The following is a 22,225-nucleotide window of genomic DNA, read 5'->3' as shown; positions in this document are numbered from 1 at the left end:
CATGTATCAGGAGCAACACTGACCCTCCCAGGGATGAAAACAAGAACAGCCCCACAGAGGGGGGCCTCTCCTCATGCTACCAAGTTCCTTTGCTACACTCAGCCAGCCATACTGCAGAGCTGAGGTCTGTGCATTAATCCAGTGCAGCCCTGGTGCAGTGTTGTGGCCTAGTGTGTGTGTGCTGGGGGGGGAGGGGGGGGCAATGGGAGAGACTTCTACTCTCTTCCCTATATCAGGTTGACTAACCCTGGGCTGATACTGTAACAGGCAGATACAGGATTGCAAGGAAAGTATTTTCTTTAATGGCTGTTCAAAGCACATGGTGACTTGCTCAGATCAGAGTGCTTCTAAGCAGGGATCTCAGTGCAAGAGACAGTTCAGTCTACAGCTGTAGATGTGTGGTCTACACTGACAGCTGGTAAAGGCTGGGGGTAGCTGAAGGGAGTGGTGTCATTCCAGAAGCATCAAACTAAACAGGCCCAAGAGCCATGAAGACCTGAATGAGCCATTCCCTGATTGGTTCCATTCATTTCCTGCTCATGCAACATGTTCAGCATTCTGGGCTCAGAGTCCTCAGGCCTGTTTTCTTAAACTGTAGTGAGTAATGAAAGGCCCTAATGCAGAGTACGGTATATAGGGAGGGTGCAGCAAGATACCTAGATCCCATTGTAGCATTGAGCAAAGACAGAGGTTTCTGCATTTTACTTCATTGTTCTGTGCTAATGGACTCAAACTTTCTGTGTTAACTCTACATCACACAGTCAGAAAGCCACTATCAAAGTATCAGGGGCATTACTTCAAAAACCTAGGACAGTAACCCATCAAAAAACCCACCCTAAGCCCTTTGTTATGGTACAGTTCAGTTCATAAATATTCATCTATTACTTAAGGATGCAGACCCAAATCCTCAAAGATATTTAGCTGCCTACCTCCCATTGAAATCAATGGAAGCAGGTGCCTAAATACCTTTTGAGGAAGTGGGCCTTTTACCCTTAAGTAAACATTGTAATTTTCTCAAGATATAAGAGTTATAACACCTGGAAATTCAACATTCAGGTTACACTTAAAAAAATATACATCAGGGAATCTGGAACTGCAAGAGAGTCACCCAAACAGCCTTAACTCTGCCTCTGTGTCAATGCCTGCAGCACAACGAAAACCAGGAACCAGTCTTAAGATCTGTCTACACTCCAGCTGGAGGTGTGAATGCAGCACTTGTAAAGATACACAAGCTATGCTTTAATCTACCTAGCTTGGGTACCAATAGCAGTGAAGTTGCAGCACCAGGGACTAGCTGCCCAAGTAAGTACCCATGTTCCTTGGCAGGCTTGTACAGCCCAAGCTGAAGCCCATGCTGCCATCGCTTTACTGCTGTTGGTACCTGAGCTAGGTAGATCAAACCTAGCTCAAGTATGTCTACACATGCTGCAATCATCCCCATCGCTGCAGAGTAGACATGCCCTTAGCCACATATACTTCCCATCTCCATCACATCAGGGACACTGAGAAGTTATCAAACTAAACTGCCTCTCATTTACTGCATGACTTGATCACGCACTTCTGTTTAAATGCTGTAATGGCATGTCTTGTCATCACTTCAGCAAACTACTCCTGCCTTCTCTATGGCCAACTGTAGTCATTGACAAGACAGATTTGTATATCTCTAAGCCAAAATGGACCACACTAAGGACAATTCCCGCCAAGTACAGGGTGTTTTAAACGTTGTTGTTCTATGAAGCTCAGCAGTGACATGTAGCTACTGTGCCTAAGGTTAGGAACCTCTTATGAGCTAGAGGGAACGTTTGGTAGTTTATCCACCAGCAGTGCAATGTTGGGTTAACCAACTGAGTACCACAGACATATCTATGAAACCAAACCCACATGCTCCAAGGCTCCTGGTCTCCTACCTAGGGAAACTGTACAAGTTGCCAACTTTATAAAGTCCACACCCCTTTAATCAAAATGTCTCCATGGGACACACAAGTGAGACGGGATGGACACAGGGATGGGTCAGAGTTAAGGTGACTGGATGACATTCATTGGGCATCTCTAATGTTTGGGTTTTAAGGGTAACCAAGACATTGACTTCCCAACATTTGAGACAGTTACAGAGTTCTCTTCAAGGTCCCCCCAAAATAGCTAATCAATCACTTACATTCCTAGTTCCAGTTTAGGGAAGTATTTTGTCGGGGAATAAAATATTAAACAAGGCCAGTTTCAATAATAGCATTTTCCATTAAAATATCCAGGGAGGAGCCAACTCTCCCCTGTTCTGCATGTCATTCACTCCCGTGCAAAAGGGGCATCAAATCAGACTGAGAATGTTTTACACTCGCTTTGCAGTGACAGTATAAGGTGTTAGGCCAGGGGAGAACAGCCCAGAAATAGATTTAGATCTCACAGTACACTTTAATGTAAATAAGGTTGCCAAGTCTTTCTATACACAGTTAAAATCTTGTGTTTCTAACATTTGCAAGGTGGTGAATGGAAAGAGGCTTTTGACCTCTCACTTTGCCAATAGTTTCAGTTGCCCACAGATTCTTCCTTTTGGATTCTTGAAAGAGTAAGAATTTCAGAGTTAAGGGCAAAAGCAACTAACAAATCTGTGCAAAAATTAAGCAGCGTTTTGGAGGTCAGTGTAATCACCATTCCACTCTCATTAGCATAGCTTCCACCAGCTACTGATTTGTCTCCGAGTTAGTCTTTGAGCCAAGAGGAGCTATTAAAAGCCGCCTGCTGAGTGCAAGAAAGAGCACAGAGAAGAGGAGACATGTGCTCTCAACTCCCCCACTCATCTCAGCCCACTTACTTTTTAACATACAAAAACATTCCACCATGTTTGCGGCAAAACAGATGGTTAGTTGTGGCAGCAATAGGGAGCAATACCATTGGTGGGACACCACTTGCTGTCCATGATTCTCAGCTGATTGACACATTTTTGTGGTCTGCTTTGGCCAGTTCAGGCACAGAAAAGGGAGTGAATGATCCCTCCCCTGTCCTCATCTCACTGATCAGTCAAACTATCCCATCTATCCTAACAATTCAGATAACATAGTACAGAGAAGGGTCACATCTCCTAGAAAGGTTACAGAAGCTCTAGGCATGTAGCTTAGCAGGGACAGCAGGAGAGTGGGAATTGGGACTCCTGGGGTCTCGTTGTGATTTCTTCACAGATACTGTGGCCTCAGGCAAGTCACTTTCCCTCTTTCTGCCTGTCATAGGGTGACACTAGCCCTTTTAAGAGGGGAAAAAGTGCACCTGACTGGTCAGCTGACTCAAATTGGACTTAAAAGATGGCACCGGGGCCCTAGAAGGGAGAGAGGTCTGAGTGCACTGACAGAGAAGGGCAGGTGGTCCTGAAGAGGAAAGGGAGATCCAGAGAGCAGCAACAGGAGAGGAGAGCAAAGCAAAGCAAAGCTAGTACAGAGAGCCACTGGCAAGAGCAAGAGGTTGATTGTGAGGACTGGCCAGTGCTGGGGAACCCCAGCTGAGTTAGAGAAGAACACGTGCAGAGGCCTCTGTGAAGAAGGGGAAGAACTACCCTGGTTAGGAGAAGCTGAGCCCAAAACAAGGGGGAGGTTGATCCCAGAGCAGGGGTAGCTATGTGGAATGCCACCAGCGGTTCTGTCACCCGACTTAGGACTCCAGGAGAAGGCTTGTGGAATAAATGTGGATCTTGGGATGCTAAGGTATGAGGCCCGCACTCTCCAGGCCTCCAACAGGGGCCACAGGAGCTGGGACAGAGCAGTTAATGACTCATGTCATGGTGAGTGATGTGGGAATGGGACTGAAGAGGTGCTTTGAGTAACCCTTGAGGGGTTTGAGAGGAGCTGTTTTTACTATGAGGGATCTGCAGACAGTGGCATTTTACATAACTAAAAGGATTTCAGCGTGCTGCAGATACACTATTCCTTTGCACAGGTGGATTCCAAGGGGACACTGAAGCAGGCCCACTTCTTGTGCCACGGCCTGACACAGGAAGATGCCGTGTTTTCCCATTAATAAAATGGGGTTACCTACACTGTCCTTCTCTGCCAGGGGTCTAGACTTCATTCATGTTTCTAAAGCTCAGTGAAATCTATACATAGGAGGCTCTAGAGGGGGCATTGGGTTATCATACAGGAAAGAATTTAAAGTAGCTCAAGGGTTAAACCAAACACAGTGGGCTGGGGAGGAGGAGGGGCAAGAGATTCCCTGTAGGGAGAGGGGCTGAAGCATTTTATTTCATATTTAAGGTCCTCCCATTCTCTCTAATTCAGGAGGAGGCTGGAGTTGCCTTCTTCACAGGGCAGACTATGACCAACATGAATTTCCCCACAGACAGCGGCCTCAGGAGAAGGGCTTTGGTCCGGGGAGATCCCTGCTCTGGTTTGGAGGGGAAGATTTCCAGACCCAGCAGTGACTGTTTCTAACACCCCCATTCAGCCAATTCAAGTGCCTTCCCACCTCCATGCTGAGCTTTCCAGACTCCTAGGAAGTACAGACACCCCCCAGGTAGGGCTGCTCCTTTGAGTAAGGTTTAGGAAGCAGTCTATTCATCCCAGTGTCAGGGGAGACCCTGCCCTTCCAGCCAGGCATGCTGATATCTGTAGTGTCTGAGCTGCACCTCCCATAGAGCTGAAGGCAGCTGTGGGCTGCATTGTAACAAGTGCGTAGGCTGCTCTTTGGCCACTCCTGGGATACGCAGTTTTGGCTTAGCCAGGCTGCAGCTGCAAAACCTTTGCTTTGAACAGCTTCATTTACTATCCTCAGCTTGCTGCCTTTAGGACTAGTGTGGCTGAGAACATGTTACAGCAATGCACCTGGGTTCTGGCATGTGCCATTTGGATTTCCCCTTTTTTGTTGCATGGTGTTTGCTGATTTACAGTTCTAAGGAAACTCTTTCAGTACTTGCTCTATGTTGGAGCAGAGCAGGGCAGAATGCATCTCCTCTGCCCCCTCCCACCACAGACACGGTGAACAAGACATGCAAAGAGCATCCAAAAGCTGGCTAGAGGACTCTCTGCTGTTGAGTGAGTCATCGACATTAATGGAGTAGTCTCACAGAACCCCACTGGCCCAAGGAGAGGAGTACAGCATGACTCCCGCTGTACAGATGAGAAAGCAAAGGCACAAAGAGGTTAAGAGAGGTGCCTAAGGCCATGGATGGAGCCAGCGGTAGCAGGAACAGCCAGATGACCAGGGATGGGGAAAGCTATGGACTTGCTTTTCCAACTGAACGATGGCACTGGAAGCAGCTGGGGGAAAGGGGAGCAGAAGCCCAGGGACAGCTAGTTCCTTTCCACAGAGGTATCGTTTGTGTTCAGTGCCTGCCAGCCCAAAGACCCTGGCAAGGACTTACTCTGATCTCCAGCAACAGCAAATTCCAAGGCCAGGTCCTCCACTGAGAGCACCAGGTGAGATCTCCCTTAGGGACTGTCAGATACAGCTGATATGTCAGGGCACAGAGAGACAGGACAACTGATGACAAGACATGAAAGAGAAGGGCCAGGACCTTGAATTTCACTAGCAGAATGTGTAGAGTGCTGGGGGGCAAGGGCAGCTCATTGTGGTCAGCCCAGCCTCTAAGGAGTGCTGCAGCTTGATGCAGCTAACCATGGGACAAGTTACATTTTGTGCATGTGTTAGGTTTATGCTGGAGCTCACTGCTGCTCAGTTGATAGAGGAAATAGTCTTTGGAACACACCCATGGCACCTCTCAAGAGTTAGCCATAGCACACTGGACAAACTTCAACTAATTGCAACCTGCATCTTTAAAAGCCTCCTGCAATTTCAGTGAGATCTGTAAGTTTCCTGACTTCCTGGCCTGGCACACAATATTGCTGTGTAGCTGTTAATCAGCTGCTGTGTTACATTGCACAGGGGGACAATGTTGCAATGGTGAGTGAATTGGTCCTTCTATGTAGTGTATACAATTAATTAGGAATCCATTAGCAGGAAAAGTCCTCAGAGCAATTGAAAATCAGGAGTCCAGCAATGAACAGTAATCTATATTTGGGAGGGCAAAGAAGAGAAAAAGCCTCTCTGCTGTGCATACCCAAGTACTGCTTGTATGGTACTCATGCCAGGGGGATTAGAGATCACATCCCAAACACCACCACTCCTCCAGGGAGAATTCCATGTCCAGTGAGCTTCACCTGCTAACCATCTCAGAGACATTTGTAGGTGACAAGTTAAGGGTTCTGAACCCCTACGCTATATAATAGGGGAGATGTTTAATCGCACTGGCCTAAAGACATAGGCTCCCTGCCCTACAGTGTTGCTGCTCCTCCTTCCCTACATACCGACACCTCCAGGCAGCACAGAACTTTCAGCAGCCAATCACAGTGCAGGAGTGCCTGAAGCCAGTGGTACAAATTCACATATTCCTTGAGAGGTGGGCAAATTCTGGTTACCCCCACCCCAAAACAGGGCTCTGTTCTGGTTCTCGCTCATCCTCCCTCCTTCCACAGGGAGCCCAGGTCTCCCTCAGCCAGGGAGTTCCCCTTCTTACCCACACAATGCATGAGCTGGTGCTGCCAGGAGACAAATATCACAGCAGATTCCCCTGCAGTCTGATGTACAGCAACAGAATCTCAGTGCACCAGGGTCTAACATCATTTGGCCTGACTGCCCTCTGTGTCTGGACCAAGGGACGTCTCGGCCAAATTTCAATGCAGTTGCAACCCAGTGCACTGGACCGCAACACTATTTACTCAGAATTGGCCCAGCCACCCCTCTGTACAGCTGGATCAAATTTCAGCAGCATTGCAAACATGCAGCTGGAGTGATGCTTTGGCAGCACCCATACTGATTTAGTACAGGACCACTGCTTGAAAGTGGCTGGTCCAAGCTCCCTCTGTCCCCCGCCTCCTACCCCTGGCTTGGCAGCCTATGGAACTTTGAATAAATGCACAAACCTTGGGTGAGCCTGGAACCTTTCCATACAGTATCAACTGAACATGGCAAGGGGGGGTTGTTATTTGATCTTTTGGTGCTTCTGAAAGAGGCCAACACTTTCACTGATTTTTGGGTTCCCAGCTTGTTATATCTTGGGCCAGATATTCACAGTCCCTGAGCACTTGGAGCTCCAATTTGAAGTCACTGGGAGCTGCAATTGCTCAGAACCTGTGAAAAAAAATCATCTCTAAAGGTATGTCAAGTAGGTTAACACAATCAGTAGCCATATATGGAAATCTTGGTGCAAGTGACTTCAACTGCTCACAATGTAATTTCAATGTCGTACACCATAGTACAAGGTATAAAAAAGCGTAATATATAACAAATGGAGGAAAGGGGAAGTTGATAGTAATGAATGTAAATCAGAAGCTAGGAATTATAGAACATTGATAAGGGAAACAAAGGGAGACATCTATGGGTAGCAGAGTTAAGGGCAATAAGAAGGAGTTTTTAAAGTACATTAGGAACAAAAAGAAATCTAACAATGGTATTGGTCCATTATTAGATGGAAATGGTAGCAATAATAATAATAATGCAGAAGAGGCAGCAGTGCTCAATAAATATTTTTGTTCTGTATTTGAAAAATAAACAGAGTATGTAGTCATATCATGTGATAACACTTTTTCTACTCCACTGCTATCTCAGAAGGCTGTTAAACAGCTGCTACTAAAGTTAGATATTTTAAAACCAGTAGGTTCAATTAAACTTGCATCCAAGAGTTTTAAAAAGAGCTGGATGAAGAACTTGCTGGACCATTAATGTTAGCTATCAATAAATCTTGGAACACTGGGGATGTTCCAGAAGACTGGAAGAAAGCTAATGTTGTGCCAATATTTAAAAAAGCATAAACAAGATGACCCAGGTAATTACAGGCCTGTCGGTCTGATATCAGTTCTGGACAAAACAACAAGAGTGGCAGATACAGGACTCAATTAATAAAGAATTAATTCCAATCAACGTAGGTTAATGGAAGATAGTTCCTGTCAAACTAACTTGATTTTTTTTTAAATGAGATTACAAGTTTGGCTGATAAGTATGTTACATCAATACTACTACCACCTTTAAACATATGTAAGGCATTTCACTTGGTACCACATGACATTTTAATTAAAAATGAGAGGCATAAAATTAATATAGCATAACTTACAAGGATGAACATCTCGCTAACAGATAGGTCTCAAAATGTAATCGTAAACACGCAATTAAGCTATCATAGAATGGGAGTGTTTCCGGTAGGGTACCGCGGAGATTTGGTTTTGGCCCTACATTAAATTAACATTTTCATCAATGACCTGGAAGTAAACATAAAATAGTCACTGATAAAGTGTGCAGATGAAACAAAAATTGGGGGAGTCGTAAATAACGACTAGAACAGGTCACTGATAGAGCTATCTGAATTGCTTGGTAAGCTGGGCTCAACCAAATAATATACATTTTAATATAGCTAAATGGAAACGTAAACATCTAGGAACAAAGAACGTAGGCCATACTTACTCAATGGGGGACTATCCTGGGAAGCGATGACTCTGAAAAAGACTTGTGGGTCATGATGGATACTCAGCTGAATATCAGCTCTCAGTGTGATGCTGAGGCCCAAATGGTGAATACAATCCTTGGATGCATGAACAGGGGGAATATCGAATAGGAGTCAGAGAGGTTATTTTATTGCTGTATTTGACACTGGTGCAACTGGAATAGTGTGTCCAGTTGTGCTGTTCACAATTCAAGAAGGACGTTGATAAATTGGAGAGGGTTCAGAGAAGCATCATGAGAATGATTAAAGAATTAGAAAACATGCCTTTTAGTGATGGTCTCAAGGTGCTTACTCTATTTAGCTTAATAAAGAGAAGGTTAAGGGGGTGACTTGGTTACAGTCCATAAGTATCTACATGAGGAACAAATATCTAATAATGGGTTCTTCAGTCTAGTAGAGAAAGGTATAACATGATCCACTAACTGGAAACTGAAGCCAGACAAATTTGGATATGAAGAGTAAATTTTCAAGAGACTAATTAACCATTGGAACAACTTGCCACGGGTCATGGTGGATTCTCCACTGGCCATTTTTTAGTCAAGATTGGATGTTTTTCCAAAAGACCTGCTCTAGTAATTACTTTGGGAAGTTCTATGGCCTGTGTATTACAGGAGATCTGACAAGATAATCACAACAGTATCTTCTGCCCTTGGAATCTATGAATATTCTTCAAATAGCCTTCTCTTCCCAATAGCTCTATGTTGCAGCATGCCCCCTCCCTAGCCGGCAAGCTAGAGGCGCAGCTCCAACCACAAGCCTGGAGGGAGTGGGAGGGGAACTGTAGAGAAAAAAGTTGTGTCGCCTCTCTCTAACCACCACTCTATGCTCTTGCCATCCAGGGAGCAAGGAGCCCTAGTGCCAACCCCCATGTGACCAAAGGCTCATTCTCTCAGCAGATGAAGAGATTTCCATAACAGCTCGATGGACAAAGGGCCACATGGCTTCAGTTCCTGACTGGCTCCTCAAGTTGTAAAGTGGTTGGGTGACCGAGGCCTCTCTCCTCTGAGCCAGAGTATCATGAGATCTGGAGGGCCGGACTGGGATATGGAGCCTTTCACTGCTGGGTCAGTGGTTTGCACCCACCCCAGGCCAGAGTGACAGGAGGTGAAGGGGGTTGTCTCTGTCCAGTTTTCAGCATGCTTAACTCATTAAAAACTTTTTGGGCCATCCTGGCAGACAGACCAGTGACTGAACAGCCTATCAAAATGGAAATGTCCGGGGGGTTAGGGAGGAGAGGCGAGGCGGAGGTAGCATGAGAGGGGAAAGCTTGTCCCGCGACTATCCATGGATAGAGAAGACATCAGTCTATAGTGCCTTCAGAGCAGCCCTACAGAGGCAGGCAGGGATTGGGGAATTCCCCTCAGAACTCACCTCACTTTTCACAGGCTGGGGCCTCTTCCCAAGTTTCACCTCCAAGAAATGCAGTGGAGAGATCATAGCCCCAATGTTGCGGATATCAGCGTACTTCAGCTCTTCCACCGTCAGGGTGGTGCCCGGGAGTCCTGTCAAGGGGCCAAGCCCAGGCAGAGCGCCAGCTGTCAGGGATGGATCTGGAATCTGCCCTGGCATCATAGCAGGGCAAGCAGCTTCTTGCTCTAGGGAGAGACCGAGACACAGGCCATTATAGGGATTTAGCCAGAGAGTCCCACAAGTGGGAGCAAGCACAGCTTACTCCAAAACCCAACAAGATATGAACCAAGGGAAGCAGCTGCTCTCTCCCTTTCTGCCCTCACTCCCAAACCTCTGGAATACCACGTGCCAGGGCCACTCACCTAATCTGTTATGAGGGATCCCTACCCACATCTTTCTGGTGCCACTGAGGGGGTGAAGAGACACATACAGTCTCAGAGCAATGAGGAGCCAATTCCCCCAGGCCTCTGCTCGGACACTACAATTTGAGCCTGTGGCAGAAGCATTGCATCTCATCCCACTCTTCCTAGCACACAAACATCAACGGGGCCATCGTACTCCCCTGTTCTCTACAACAGGCAACATTATTTGAGGAAGAGGAACCATTCCCCAGCTTTAACACTCCTTGCACATTGTAATTGGTGATAGACAAGTCCCAGCAGGAGAACAGCAAGGACACGAAATCTCCCAGTGTTTGAGAGTCCTCCCATAAGAGCTCAGTCATGACCACATCTGACAGATGTCTGCAGAGGGTTACACTATCAAGTAGGGGAGCAGGCCCAGCTATGCCATGGGACCTCCCACTCCCCAGCTCTGTGGCCGCATCTAAGCAGATTAAACACATTGACTGAACAGTAATCGTGCATATTCCAGGGAGCCTAGAGTAGAAAGGAGAGAGCTTCAGATAAAGAGTTCTGGAGACACCAATATCAGTCGATAACTACAGTTGCTCCCAGGGAAGGCTGCAGGGGAAGAAGGTAGTGAAGGAAAAGAGGCACAAAAACAACTATACGTACCAGTGCATGAAGCTCACAAGTAAGACTCGGTGGGATATTGCAAATCCTGACTATGAATGACAGAAGAAAGTTAGGTTTGGTCACAGAGGCTGGGGAGCAACCACAGTGTTGCCCACACAGAATTCCACAGTCTCCTTGAGAGAGAATGCCTACAAGAGGGGGCGCATCAGGCAGAACCCATGTGGATAAAATCCCTAGGTCAAAAAAAATTACCTCTAGTAGGAAAGACATACCTGCAGATCAGGATGGGGAGAGAAATCAGACAGGGGCAACAAAGTACTACAAGAGTGATAAGGGGCAACTTCAGCTACTTAGATGTCAACTGATCAATGGTCCCTTCAGGATGTGGTCTGGAGAAACAATTTCTTGATACTATGAGTGACTGCTTCTTGGAACTTCTTGTTCTGGATCTGACAAGATCAGAGACTACTCTAAATATAGTTCTGAATAATTTTCAGGCGTTGGTGCAGGAAGTACAGTGGAGCCATCAACAATGACCATAATGTGCATTGGCTCCAATATCCTCTCCAGATGATCAGATTTACAGCCAGGTCTGAAACTGAAATTCAAGCAGGGGAACTTTGCATGAGTGAAGATAAAGGAAAATGCTAGGAACTTAGAGACCACAGAATCAGCATGGAGGCTGCATAAGACTAACTTAGAATCACAGATGGGATCCATCCTCCAGAACAAATAAAAGGAAGGAAAAAGGGAAGGAAAAATCCACAGGTACAAGAGTTTATTTTGGCCAAAAACAAATACAAAAAGAGAGGAGAAGGAAGAAATCCAGGCCAAGTGAGTCAAATAGACTGGGGCAAACTGGCAGGTCAGTTACAAGCTGGAGAATGAGGGGAGCTAAGAGGAAATATGAAGAAGTAGCCAAGCTATGAAAAAGAATAAAAAGTTATTTAATTAGATGAGAAGCAGGAAGCCCATGGAAGAATGAATGGGGCTGTGAGACCAACTGAGTGCACAGAGAACAGCTGAGTACCCTCACTGTAACTACATCTGTGTTGGTGTAACAAGGCTGACACTCGCAAATGACCCAGTTACAACACACATGGTTCAGTTGTGTCCATGCAGCAGCTTTTTTCACAACACAACCATGTCACCATGTTAGTCCATGCACTCATGACTCTGCCTACCTGGGCTTGCATCAATGCACTCTGGGAAAGTCTGGGCTTTTATCCCACGCTGCCTCAGCAAGGGAGAGTGTACCCAGATCCATGTACACAGTGCAGGAGAATGTGGGGCAATGCACTTTGAGTTGTCCTGTTATCCAGAGAGCTGGAAGGAAGGAGGGCCAGCTAAACAAGGAGAGTTAGAGAGTCCCATTCTGCACAGCCTAGCAATAGTTTTAAAGCTAGTTATATGAAGCCAGCATAGGCAGTTGGCGGAGTGCAATACCAACACCACTAGGGAAATGGGCATCATGGTGGCAGGTGATAACGTGGCTCACATTGGAAAGAACAATTTTAAATCTTTATGCTTTCTAATGGGCTCTGAACTAGTGGCAACCTCTGATGAGAGAGGTCACAGAAGGGCATCTGCTCACCACACAGCAATGGTAACAAAAGCGACAATGTCTAGGAACAGAAAGCAGTATGGGAAACCTGATAAGGGCATTATTGTAAATCAGGGTGTGTCCTCACCAGGAATCCAGCACTCAGCTTTGGCCATCAACTCCACAGGGACAGAGAGCAGAAAGAAAAAGGTAAGGCACTGGGGAAGGGAGTGTTCAATACAAAATGACCTCAGAGACTAGGACATTTTAGTTTGGAAAGGAGAAAATGAAGAAATAAAAGATGCAGAATCTCAACTAATGAATAGTCTTGTTGGGTCGATGCTACTTGATAAAAATGGATGTTTTTCCAGTACTCTTACCTACTTGGTTTAAAAAAAGGAGAACTAGAGAGAAAATATGTAGTAATTTTACTTGGCCTGAGAAGAGACAGATCATCAGCTGGCCTGGTTGAGGCTCCAAAGACAAAAAAACAAAATAAGATAGTAACCTCCGCACCGGGAAATTCTATCACTGGACAGCTCTAAATTCCACATGTTTGGAACTGGCTACATTGTACAGAAATTCAAAACAATACCCCACACACAGCAGACCAGTGAAGCAGCATATCACTCTCTTTTTATTCCTTCTAGTCTGATTTACGGCTACAACATTTTGTTCCCTCAAGAGATCAGACAATGTCCTGTCCTAGGCACCACTTTGAAAAGTGCAGTCAGGTACCCTGGTACCATCCCAAAATTCTCAATGACTTCCTGAATACTGTCCCTCTAGGTTAGAAAGACACTAATTTCAAAAACGTGGGCTGCCAAAGGACAGTTGACATTTGGAGACTTTTTCCAGGACACACGACCCTTTTGGGGATTTCTATATGCATCTACAAGTTAGACATTTCCTAGACACGGTTTCTAAAGACAACTAGTAGGCAACCTCTCCTGGGAAGAAAATCTAAGGGAAAAAGGAGTTCAGGAGAGTGCAGGGCAGTTTAAGAGACAATATTAAAGACACAACAGCAAACTATCCCGATGCAAAAGAAAGATAGAAAGGTAGTAAGAGGTCAAAATGGTTCCATCAGGAGCTCTTTAATATGAATATCAAAAAGGAATTCTACAAAAAGTGCAAACATGGACAAATTGCTATGGATGAATACGAAAAAATATCGTCTAGGAACAAAATAAAAAAGCTAAGGCACAAAATGAGTTATACCTAGCAAGGGACATAAAAGACAGTAAGAAGAGGTTCTATAAATATATTAGGAGCAAGAGAAAGATGAAAGTATACAAAAATTAGATCTTCAATGTTGCCACACAAATTGTAGTGACTTCAGATACTAGCTCCTGTATGTATGCTCCTAATGAGTAGATCTAAATTTCCTTCCAATACACAGATAGTCAATCTTGTTCCTGGTAACTCCAGCTGGGGAATTCCAAATTACCTTGTGGATATATTTGTGGAGGAACAATGTTCCACCCATTATGATCCCTGCTACCAGGCACAGTTTTACCAATCTTTCACTGTTCGGATTCTGGCAATCCATGTCTGCCCATCGCTCTCACAACTCTATTGCTGTCATCTCCAACCTTGGCCTTGAAGTCCCCATTAACAAGCACATGTCACGCTTGGGAATGTTGTCAACTGGAGTTTGTAGGCAATTAGAGAACTGATCTTTGATCTTGCCATCATAGTTGTCTGTTGGTAACACTGAGTAACTGACATTTTCACGTACCATGTTTGAAGCCTTACTCAGAGCAATCAGCTGCTAATGGGCACCCTCTATAAGCAATTTTTCTCCTTTGGAAGTCATAATTAACGTTGTACACTCTGAGTGGCACCAGTCTTGCCTCCCTGAACATATAAGGGCTATATTTTAATTTGTAAGTGTTTTTTGGTCAGCTCCAGACCACTGCTTAAACCACAGATTTTGAAATTATGTTTGGTTGTTTGCGTTACTTTGGCTGTTGTTGAACCCATTGTTCAAATGTTGCAGAAACCTACTTTTCTAGTTTGTTTTACCTTCAGTAAAGAACATGTCAGAATCTTGGGTTCCTGAAGGCTTCCCTTGTCATTTCTGTTGATACAGAGTCCATTATTTTGGCACATTGTTTGTCTGAATGGCTACCTTGTTGTGTTTCCGTAACTCAACTTCCCCGCCCCCTTTCTTTTTTTACAACAATAAATTGTTGGCTTATCACTCAACCCACAATCTGGAGGACCAGTGGATTCCTTTTCATCTGGTCCCCTACTCTTTGACCAATCTGCTTGGGTGACCCTGCCAGGGAGTGAAAACTCCCAGTGGCATAGCTTTTAGGGTCACAGGAGCACACAAGCCTTCCCACCCAATCAAGGACAGGCCGCAGCGAATTGCTATGTTAAATGTTATTAATTTGTAGAAATCAAGCAAAAACTAAGCTTTCAATATGCTGAGTGCCTTAGCATGCAATAGAGTTTTCCTTCTGTTATCTGATATTCCCATGCAACTGTTCCTCACTTTATTCATCATGAATGCAGTATATTCTATATTTCAAATAAATGGTTTATAGAGAGCCCACTATTATTTACCTATTCCTGCAAGACAAGCACAAGGTGGCATATTACTTTAAAAAGCAATAACTTTAACCCTTAGATCTCTTCCAGACTGCAGGGTAATGAATTCTCAGAAGAATGCCATTGAAAGGGCTAAAGTCTAAATTGGTAAAAGGACAGATAGTGATCATTATTAAATTATTTGCCAGTAACCAGAACACAGCAGTCTCCAAGACCTGCAGTTGTATCCTATCTTCTCAGATAACAGTGTGCTGGGTACTGGCAAATGTTAACTTTAATGGAAGCCACTGAACTTTTGTGTGCTCTGTATTAAATCAGTGGATCTTCCTGATGCAAAGGAGTCAAGTATGTTTAGTGCATCAAAGAAATCAGCTGTAGTGACATCAGCCAAGACAAAATTGAAAAGGCGCTCTGGGCTCTCAGGGTAGTCACCAGCTGGGACAGCTCAGGAAATAATCCCCTTCTCTCTACCAAGGATAAGCGCTATAGAAGTCACTGTCAAAGACAGACTGCCAGGTTAGCTGAACCAGGAGCCTGCTGCAATATGGCAGCCTCTGTATGCCTAATATTGCACGAGTTACCTATAAGCGCAATAGACTTTCCAGCTGGAGTCAGGAAAGCAACTCCTTGAGTCAGACACTGGATCTGTGCTGGCTTAAGAAGCAACAACAATGGCCTTCCCAGAGACACCCACCCAGATGCCTTTGCAAGAGGATATCATGTGAATAGTCATATGCAGCAGACTTTATAAACACCCATCCCTGCAATCCCTTGTTCCAGAATCCTTGGGCCCCAAGGAATAGACCCCCAGGGCCCTGATGACTGTGGCAGGGAGACAAAGTGGCTGAGGGGGAATGCTCCCCAGGAGATAGAAGCCAGAGCCCGTTTCCGGTGTGGGAAGGGTCTGGCTCTGCCTTGAACTTCTGTTTATTTTCACACAGATGGCAGAAATACCACAAGAGTCTCACAGAGAGACAGCTCTGCCTTTGGTTAGATTTGTGCTCTAGTAAAGCCTTCATAAAAAGCCCAAACAGCCTTGCTGTCTACCTCCCATCCCAGATGTGTGAGTGAGAGAGATCCACTGGCTGCCCTCAAACCATATGAGACAAACAGCTCAACTGCCCTCTTCCCTATCAGAGACAGACTCCCCAGCAGAGAGAGTGCTATTTCCCAGTCCCACCCCTCAGCAGAAAGCCCCACCGCTTGGCCATGCTGCCCAGTCCAGCCTTTTGGGCTGCAATAGGTTTCATAGATAGATTCATAGATACTAAGGTCAGAAGGGACCATTCTGATCATCTAGTTTGACCTCCTGCACAGCGCAGGCCACAGAATCTCACCCACTCACTCCTACGAAAAACCTCACCTATGTCTGAGCTATTGAAGTCCTCAATAGGTGCTGGAACTAGAGGTGCAGGGGGTGCTGCAGCACCCTCTGACTTGAAGCGGTTTCCATCATAAACAGGGTTTACAGTTTGGTTCTATGGCTCTCAGCACCCATGCTATACAAATTGTTCCAGCACCCCTGAGCTGCCCTTGGGAATATTATTTCTAATGCTGCTGCAAACAGGACCTTTTAAAAGAGAACATTTGTTACAAATCCACAGAAGTAAAGCTCAGCCATCAGCAGAGCCCACTGGGGCAGCCGTCCCCTGGGAGTGACCCCTCAGCCTTCCACCTGTCAGACATGCCCAGTCCAACACTAAACCCCCCAACTACAGCTCAGGACAGCTGCATTAGAGCCCTCCAAATGCACAATCCCTCCCAGAGTAACCATCCCTACGGCTTTCTAACTTGGTAGTTATCAGTCCCCTTCATGTGGCATCTCTTGCTCTGGATACAGTTCATATCGTAGGACTCCTCTTTGCCTCCTTCCCTACCATGTCCATCACTTGTACTAATCTGAAAGTAAAACCTTAACTGCCATTAGATAAACAATCCGCTCTTGTTCCTCCTATTTCTCTAGCACCTTCCATCCTAATGATTCCCAAACTTTGAACTACTAAACAAGCTATACATCAAGATCACACTCTTCCCCCACTGTTACGCAGACATCTAGTTAGCTTGTGAGCTCTTTGGGGCAGGGGCTGTCTTTCTGTTTTGTGTTTGTACAGTGTCTAGCACTACAGGGTTCTGGTCAGTGACTAGGACTCCTAGGTTCTACCACATACAAATCATCATCATCATCTCTGGAGTGGAACAGGACAGATGTTTAACACCACAATGCAGAGCTACAAGTAGTTTAGGACATGAAGATAAGAACTATCTTATTTCCAACTGAAACAGCTGCAGGAATTTAGGGAGGGGAAGTGTAATGATCTCAGCTGGAATTAAGTCTGGACACAGAGGCTAACAACCTGACTCTTGTGAAAAATCCCCTGGAAAATTCAACGACCACAAGTGGTCAGAACTGGAGTTTATTTTTAAAAGACATTTCATCAGAAAGGCTGGCACTTCCAGCAGCACAGCATCATGTGGCACTGCACTGGGGACCTAGGGTCAGCACTGACTCAGAGGGGAGAATGCCCTGTACATATTCTTCAAAACACTTCCTGCAACCCTGGGGTGTTCCTTAAAAGTCTCCCATCCAAATAATGACCAGGACTAGTCAGTTTATACTAATCCTGCTCAGCAGACAAGCCTATTCATACCCTTTGGTTGTCTGGCCACAGGTTAACTATCCTTCGATGTTTGCTCTAGTGCCAAAGGAGGAATCATGTAGCCGAACACAGTGGCCTGTGCTGTGCACTGCAGGTCTCACTCTCCAGAACAGCAGATTTGAGGCCAGATTTTCCAAAAGTGAAACACCCTGCACACTTCCCATGGTTACACTAATGGCCAGAATCTCAAAATCGCTTAGCACCAAACTGAACTCTTCTGGATATCCAGCCACTGGAGTGCAGCAGGAGCAGCGAACTCAGCCCCGAGTATGGGGGAGTAAGGAGGTGAAAGAAACAATTGTACAGCGCTCAAAAGCTGCCCATTCTGACATTGGCTAGTTAGCAAAACTGAGGGATGGGGAGGTCCTATTTACTCGTCTTTGGCAGGGGCCGTAACACAGGACCTCAAAACACTGTGAGAAGGGGAATACTAGATTGTGAGAAAGGTGCAGATACACCCATAGGGGCTTTAAGGGCACAAGGCTGACGAGCCACAGAAAGAGACAGCAGTTTGCACTTCATTTCTTGGGATTCTGTTAAATCCCCAAACAGCCAAATAAACAAGGTGAGTAAGGCAATATCTTTTATTGGACCAACTTTCAAAAGATATTACCTCACCCACCTTGTCTAACATCCTGGGACCGACATGGCTACTACACTGCAAGTAAACCTGGGACAGCCAATTGCTGCTCTGAACAGGGCTGATTTGGACTGCAGCCCCTGCACCACACCTACCCACCCTATAAATGGGGATTTCTCTTTTGGTTAGTGGGAGTCAGACTAAGAATTTGCTCTCAAACAAGTGGCATTCCCAGACATCCCCATGTAAGAACTAACTAGCAAATTCCCAAGGCAGGCTTCTGGCAAAGGCCTCCAGATAGAAATTTTCATGCAAGTTTCAAGAAACATGCTAAAAATTCCAAGTCTGAGTTGCTGAAGCATTTGTCTCTTCTGTGCTCTCAGTGATCGTGCACATGCGCGCGCACACAAACACACACACAGAGTTTGGCAGTGGTTGCGTTCCAGAGCTGGTAATACAAGCCATGAAGCAGGCTGCCAAGACAAGCAAAAGAATGAGCCAGGCCCCATTTCATTGGCCCACCATACACTGCATATGGCCCTGGAACCAGCCAAGAGAGTGTTCTCACCCTCCTTGAAGGCATAGGAGACCCTGTGTTTTCAAATACACCTCCACAGGGCCTTCATTAAAGGAAAATGGAAACAAAATGTGTGTGTGTGTGTGTGTGTCTCTTTCTCAATATTTCTCCCTTTCCCCCAATTTGCTCTCAAAGCTATTTCGCTACCACTGAAATAGAAGAATGCCTTCTGGAGCAGAAAGCACAAAAGAATGTGACTTCCATTCAATTCTATGCCTGGCTACTAAAGCGGACTTGGGACTGAGTGAACAGAGGAAATCTCTAGGGGCTCCCTCCCTTTCCAGAGCATAGAGAGCAAGTAGGAGGAAGTACACTCATGGGGTAGCAGAACACACAAACTTTTCTTGTAACAAAACTAAAGTGGGCCTCCTGGAATTCAGATTCTCTTATTCTTAACCCACACATTCACTGTGTGGACAGGTGAATTAGAAAACAAAAATTTGCAGAGATGCTAAAACCCACTCCCCATTGTGACACCAAACTGAAATGAGTTGCATTACCAGAACCTGTCAAAACCAGGTATTAACCAAAACACATGGCTAGAGTTAGGGCAAAATACTGCATTTGTGAACCTTCACTCTGCTCTCCATGTGTGTGCAGGTCTCATTTGGGTACATCTACACTGCATTAAAGAACCCTACCAAGCTCTGAGACTCAGAGCTTGTGTCAACTGACTCTGGCTACAGGCCTAAAAATTGCAGCATAGAGCTATTTAGGTTCAGCCTGTGGCCCGGGCCCTGAAACCCACCCCCGGTGCCAGGTTTCAGAGCCTGAGCTCCAGCCCAAGTCTGAACGTCTCCACTGCAATTTTTAGCCCCATGAGCCCAAGCTACAGCAATGTCATGGGTCTAGTGTAGGCATACCCTTTTGCCTTTTGATGTGCCCATCTGTGCAGTATCTAGATGCCAGGGACATCAGTGAGTGTTCCTTGCACAGAAGCAGAACAGAATGTCCAGGTGCACCTAAGAGGAAAATTTTGCTTGTAGACACAGTAGACAACAGGCCCTACTGGAGGCTTTGCATTTTTATGTCAAAAGTCTGTTAGCCTTAGCCCTACCCTATCAGCCCACCCTCCTTAACCTACCAGAAGCAGTGAGGACACCCAGACATGCATAAAGTCCATAGCACCCAAAGCCCCAGGTGATAGGTGCTGGCACTACCGGTGTTGCTGCAGCCCCTGGCTTGAAGTGGTTTCCATTATATACAGGGTTTAAAGTTTGGTTCAATGGCTCTAAGCACCTCTATATACAAATTGTTCCAGCACCTGTGGCTGACTCAAGCTTCACCTCCCTTTTGTCCTTTCCCTTCCCTTGTCTAGCTGGACTGCAAGCTGCTGAGGGCAAGGCCTTGTAAAGCCCTGAACACACCGCTAGCCTCACAGAAATAAAAGCGGTTGGTACCTGGCACCAGGCCCTATGCACTCCAGGGTCTCTTCACACCGACCAGCGCAGGACAGGGATAGGGGCCAGGCTTTGCCTAAACTCTAGACTGAGCTTCCCTTCCAAAAGGGAAAGTCTGAGTTCCCTGCCCAGCAGCCCCCTGGGCGCCTTCGTGGGCGGGAGCAGGGGGTGAGAAGGAGCCGGACCCGGACCCGGCTCAGCAGCTCCCAGGGCCAGCGCACATTCCGGGGGCATGGCGGGCAGGGGGCAGGCGGTCCCGGGGGCCAATAGGGCGACATGCAGCCGCCCTGCTCTGGCCACGGACCCTGGACTCCTGAGCGCCCTCGTGCGTGTGCGGGACCCGGGGCAGCACGGCAGAGCACAGCGCAGCCCTGGGGCAACAGGCAGCATGGCCCCCCTCTGGCCGACCGCTGCAAGGATGCGGGGGGGGCAGAGCCCACGACGCTCCCCCATGACCCCGGCCGGTGCAGGTTCCGGGCCGGGCTCTGCAGCTAGCCTGTTCCTCTCCCGGGTCCCGGCCGGGCCAGTCCTAGCGGCTACCCGCGGGAGGGAGCCGGGGACTTCCCGACCCCCCACGTCTCGATCCCTGTTCTGCCCAGATCCCGCTCCCGGCCCCGCACCGAGCTCCCCCCCCGCCCCGCCCCGCCCCGCCCAGACCCACCGTGCAGAGGGAGAAGGCGGCCGAGGTGCCCCCGGGGCCCGGCTGCAGGAGCCGGAGACAGGCTGCACACTCAGCCTCTCCGCTGCCGCCTGGCTCCGGTGCTCTGCCCCTGTCCCCAGGCCCGTCCTGCCGAATCTGGTCCCGGGAGGAGCCGGAGCCGCTGCCGCCCCCGGGGCGCCTGGCCAGCCGCCACCACAGCCGCCGCCGCCGCCCCCCGTCGCTGCCCCGGTGCGTCCCTCCCACAAGCTGTGGCGGGCGGCTGGGTGGGTTGCATCAGCCCCGGTTATATAGCGGCCCCTGGGCAGCGGGGAGGGGTCGGGAATGCGGAACCGGCCGGGCTGCCAGCTCCAGACGTCAGGGAGGGTGGAGAAGAGGAGAGCGCAGGCCGGGGGTGGGAGCAGCTCTACAGAAACAGGGACCTTCCCCCCCCCCCCGCGGCCCTCCTTTGCCCTGCACACCCGGGAAGGGCGGATCAGCTACACACGAACTCCCCTTCTCCGCTCCCTACATCCGGGAGGTGGGGGGGGGGCAGTGGCTACATGGCATGACACATACCTCCTCCTCCTCCTCCTCACTCCGTGCATCCCAGCGAGGCAGCTGGGGGCAATGGAGGAGCCGGCTGCATCCTGCATACACGCCGCCGCCGCCCCGCGCTGTAGATCAGAGGGGGCCCGGGGAGTCAGCTACACAACGTGAGACACGCGCACACGGCTCCCCCCGTCCATCGCCCTCTTCTCCGCCCACATTTTGGGAGAACGGAAGGCGAAGAGGGTGGACTTGCCAGGCTCCCTGGCCTTTCGTGCCTGCCTCACCCCCTCTTCCGCATTATCCACATCTCCGCCAGGGGAGGAAGGAGTTGCATCGCGTTCCAGCCTCTCCACCACCTCAGCGCTCCGTTTTGGGGGGCGGCGGGACGTGGAGGCGAGACCTGGAGGGGGGCTGCTCCAGGTCTCCCACTTCTCCTTCCTACTGGTTGAAAACGGGGAAGGAAAAGTTGAGAAACACATGGAACTGCTGAAGAGACTATATCGCACCTACGTGTGAGAGCAGAGAAAGGAGGCTGCAATGAGTCCTCACGCACATCTAGGCACCTACTGAGCTTCATCTTGCTCTCTAGCTTCACCCTCACGCACATCTAGGATGTGCAGCCCGGGCTGGCTCCTTCACCAAACACATACAAAGGGCCATCAACCTTCTTGCTCTCAGTTTTGGGTCCTTCTCTCCTTCACCCAGAACTCTGAGAAGGGTACAGAGAGGCAAACAGAAAGCAGGACTTTTAAGGCAACCTCCATACAACTGCAGTTATCATAGAATCACAGAAACGTAGGACAGGAAGGGACATCAGCAGGTCACCTCCCCTTTTCTATCACCTGGATCTAATGGGAGAC

General features: G+C 47.6%; 1 protein-coding gene across 6 annotated transcripts in view; it reads right to left on the bottom strand.

Annotated features, from left to right (window-relative positions):
• Window positions 1-22,225, bottom strand: part of JDP2 (Jun dimerization protein 2) — a 46,604-nt gene that overhangs the window by 4,324 nt on the left and 20,055 nt on the right. For 2 of the 6 annotated variants that reach the window (XM_043516188.1, XM_038406122.2), the window contains one exon: window positions 9,845-10,068. In XM_043516188.1, the coding sequence (XP_043372123.1) occupies window positions 9,845-10,068 (224 nt within the window). Of the gene's footprint in view, window positions 1-9,844; window positions 10,069-10,899; window positions 13,555-20,837; window positions 21,144-21,392; window positions 21,681-22,225 lie in introns of those variants that run through there. The other 4 variants (XM_038406125.2, XM_043516189.1, XM_038406126.2 and 1 more) reach the window with 4 other exon arrangements.

The sequence above is a fragment of the Dermochelys coriacea genome, chromosome 6, assembly GCF_009764565.3.
Source record: "Dermochelys coriacea isolate rDerCor1 chromosome 6, rDerCor1.pri.v4, whole genome shotgun sequence".
In the NCBI taxonomy this organism is placed as follows: Eukaryota; Metazoa; Chordata; order Testudines; family Dermochelyidae; genus Dermochelys; species Dermochelys coriacea.
This window is presented reverse-complemented; position numbering and strand designations above follow the sequence as displayed.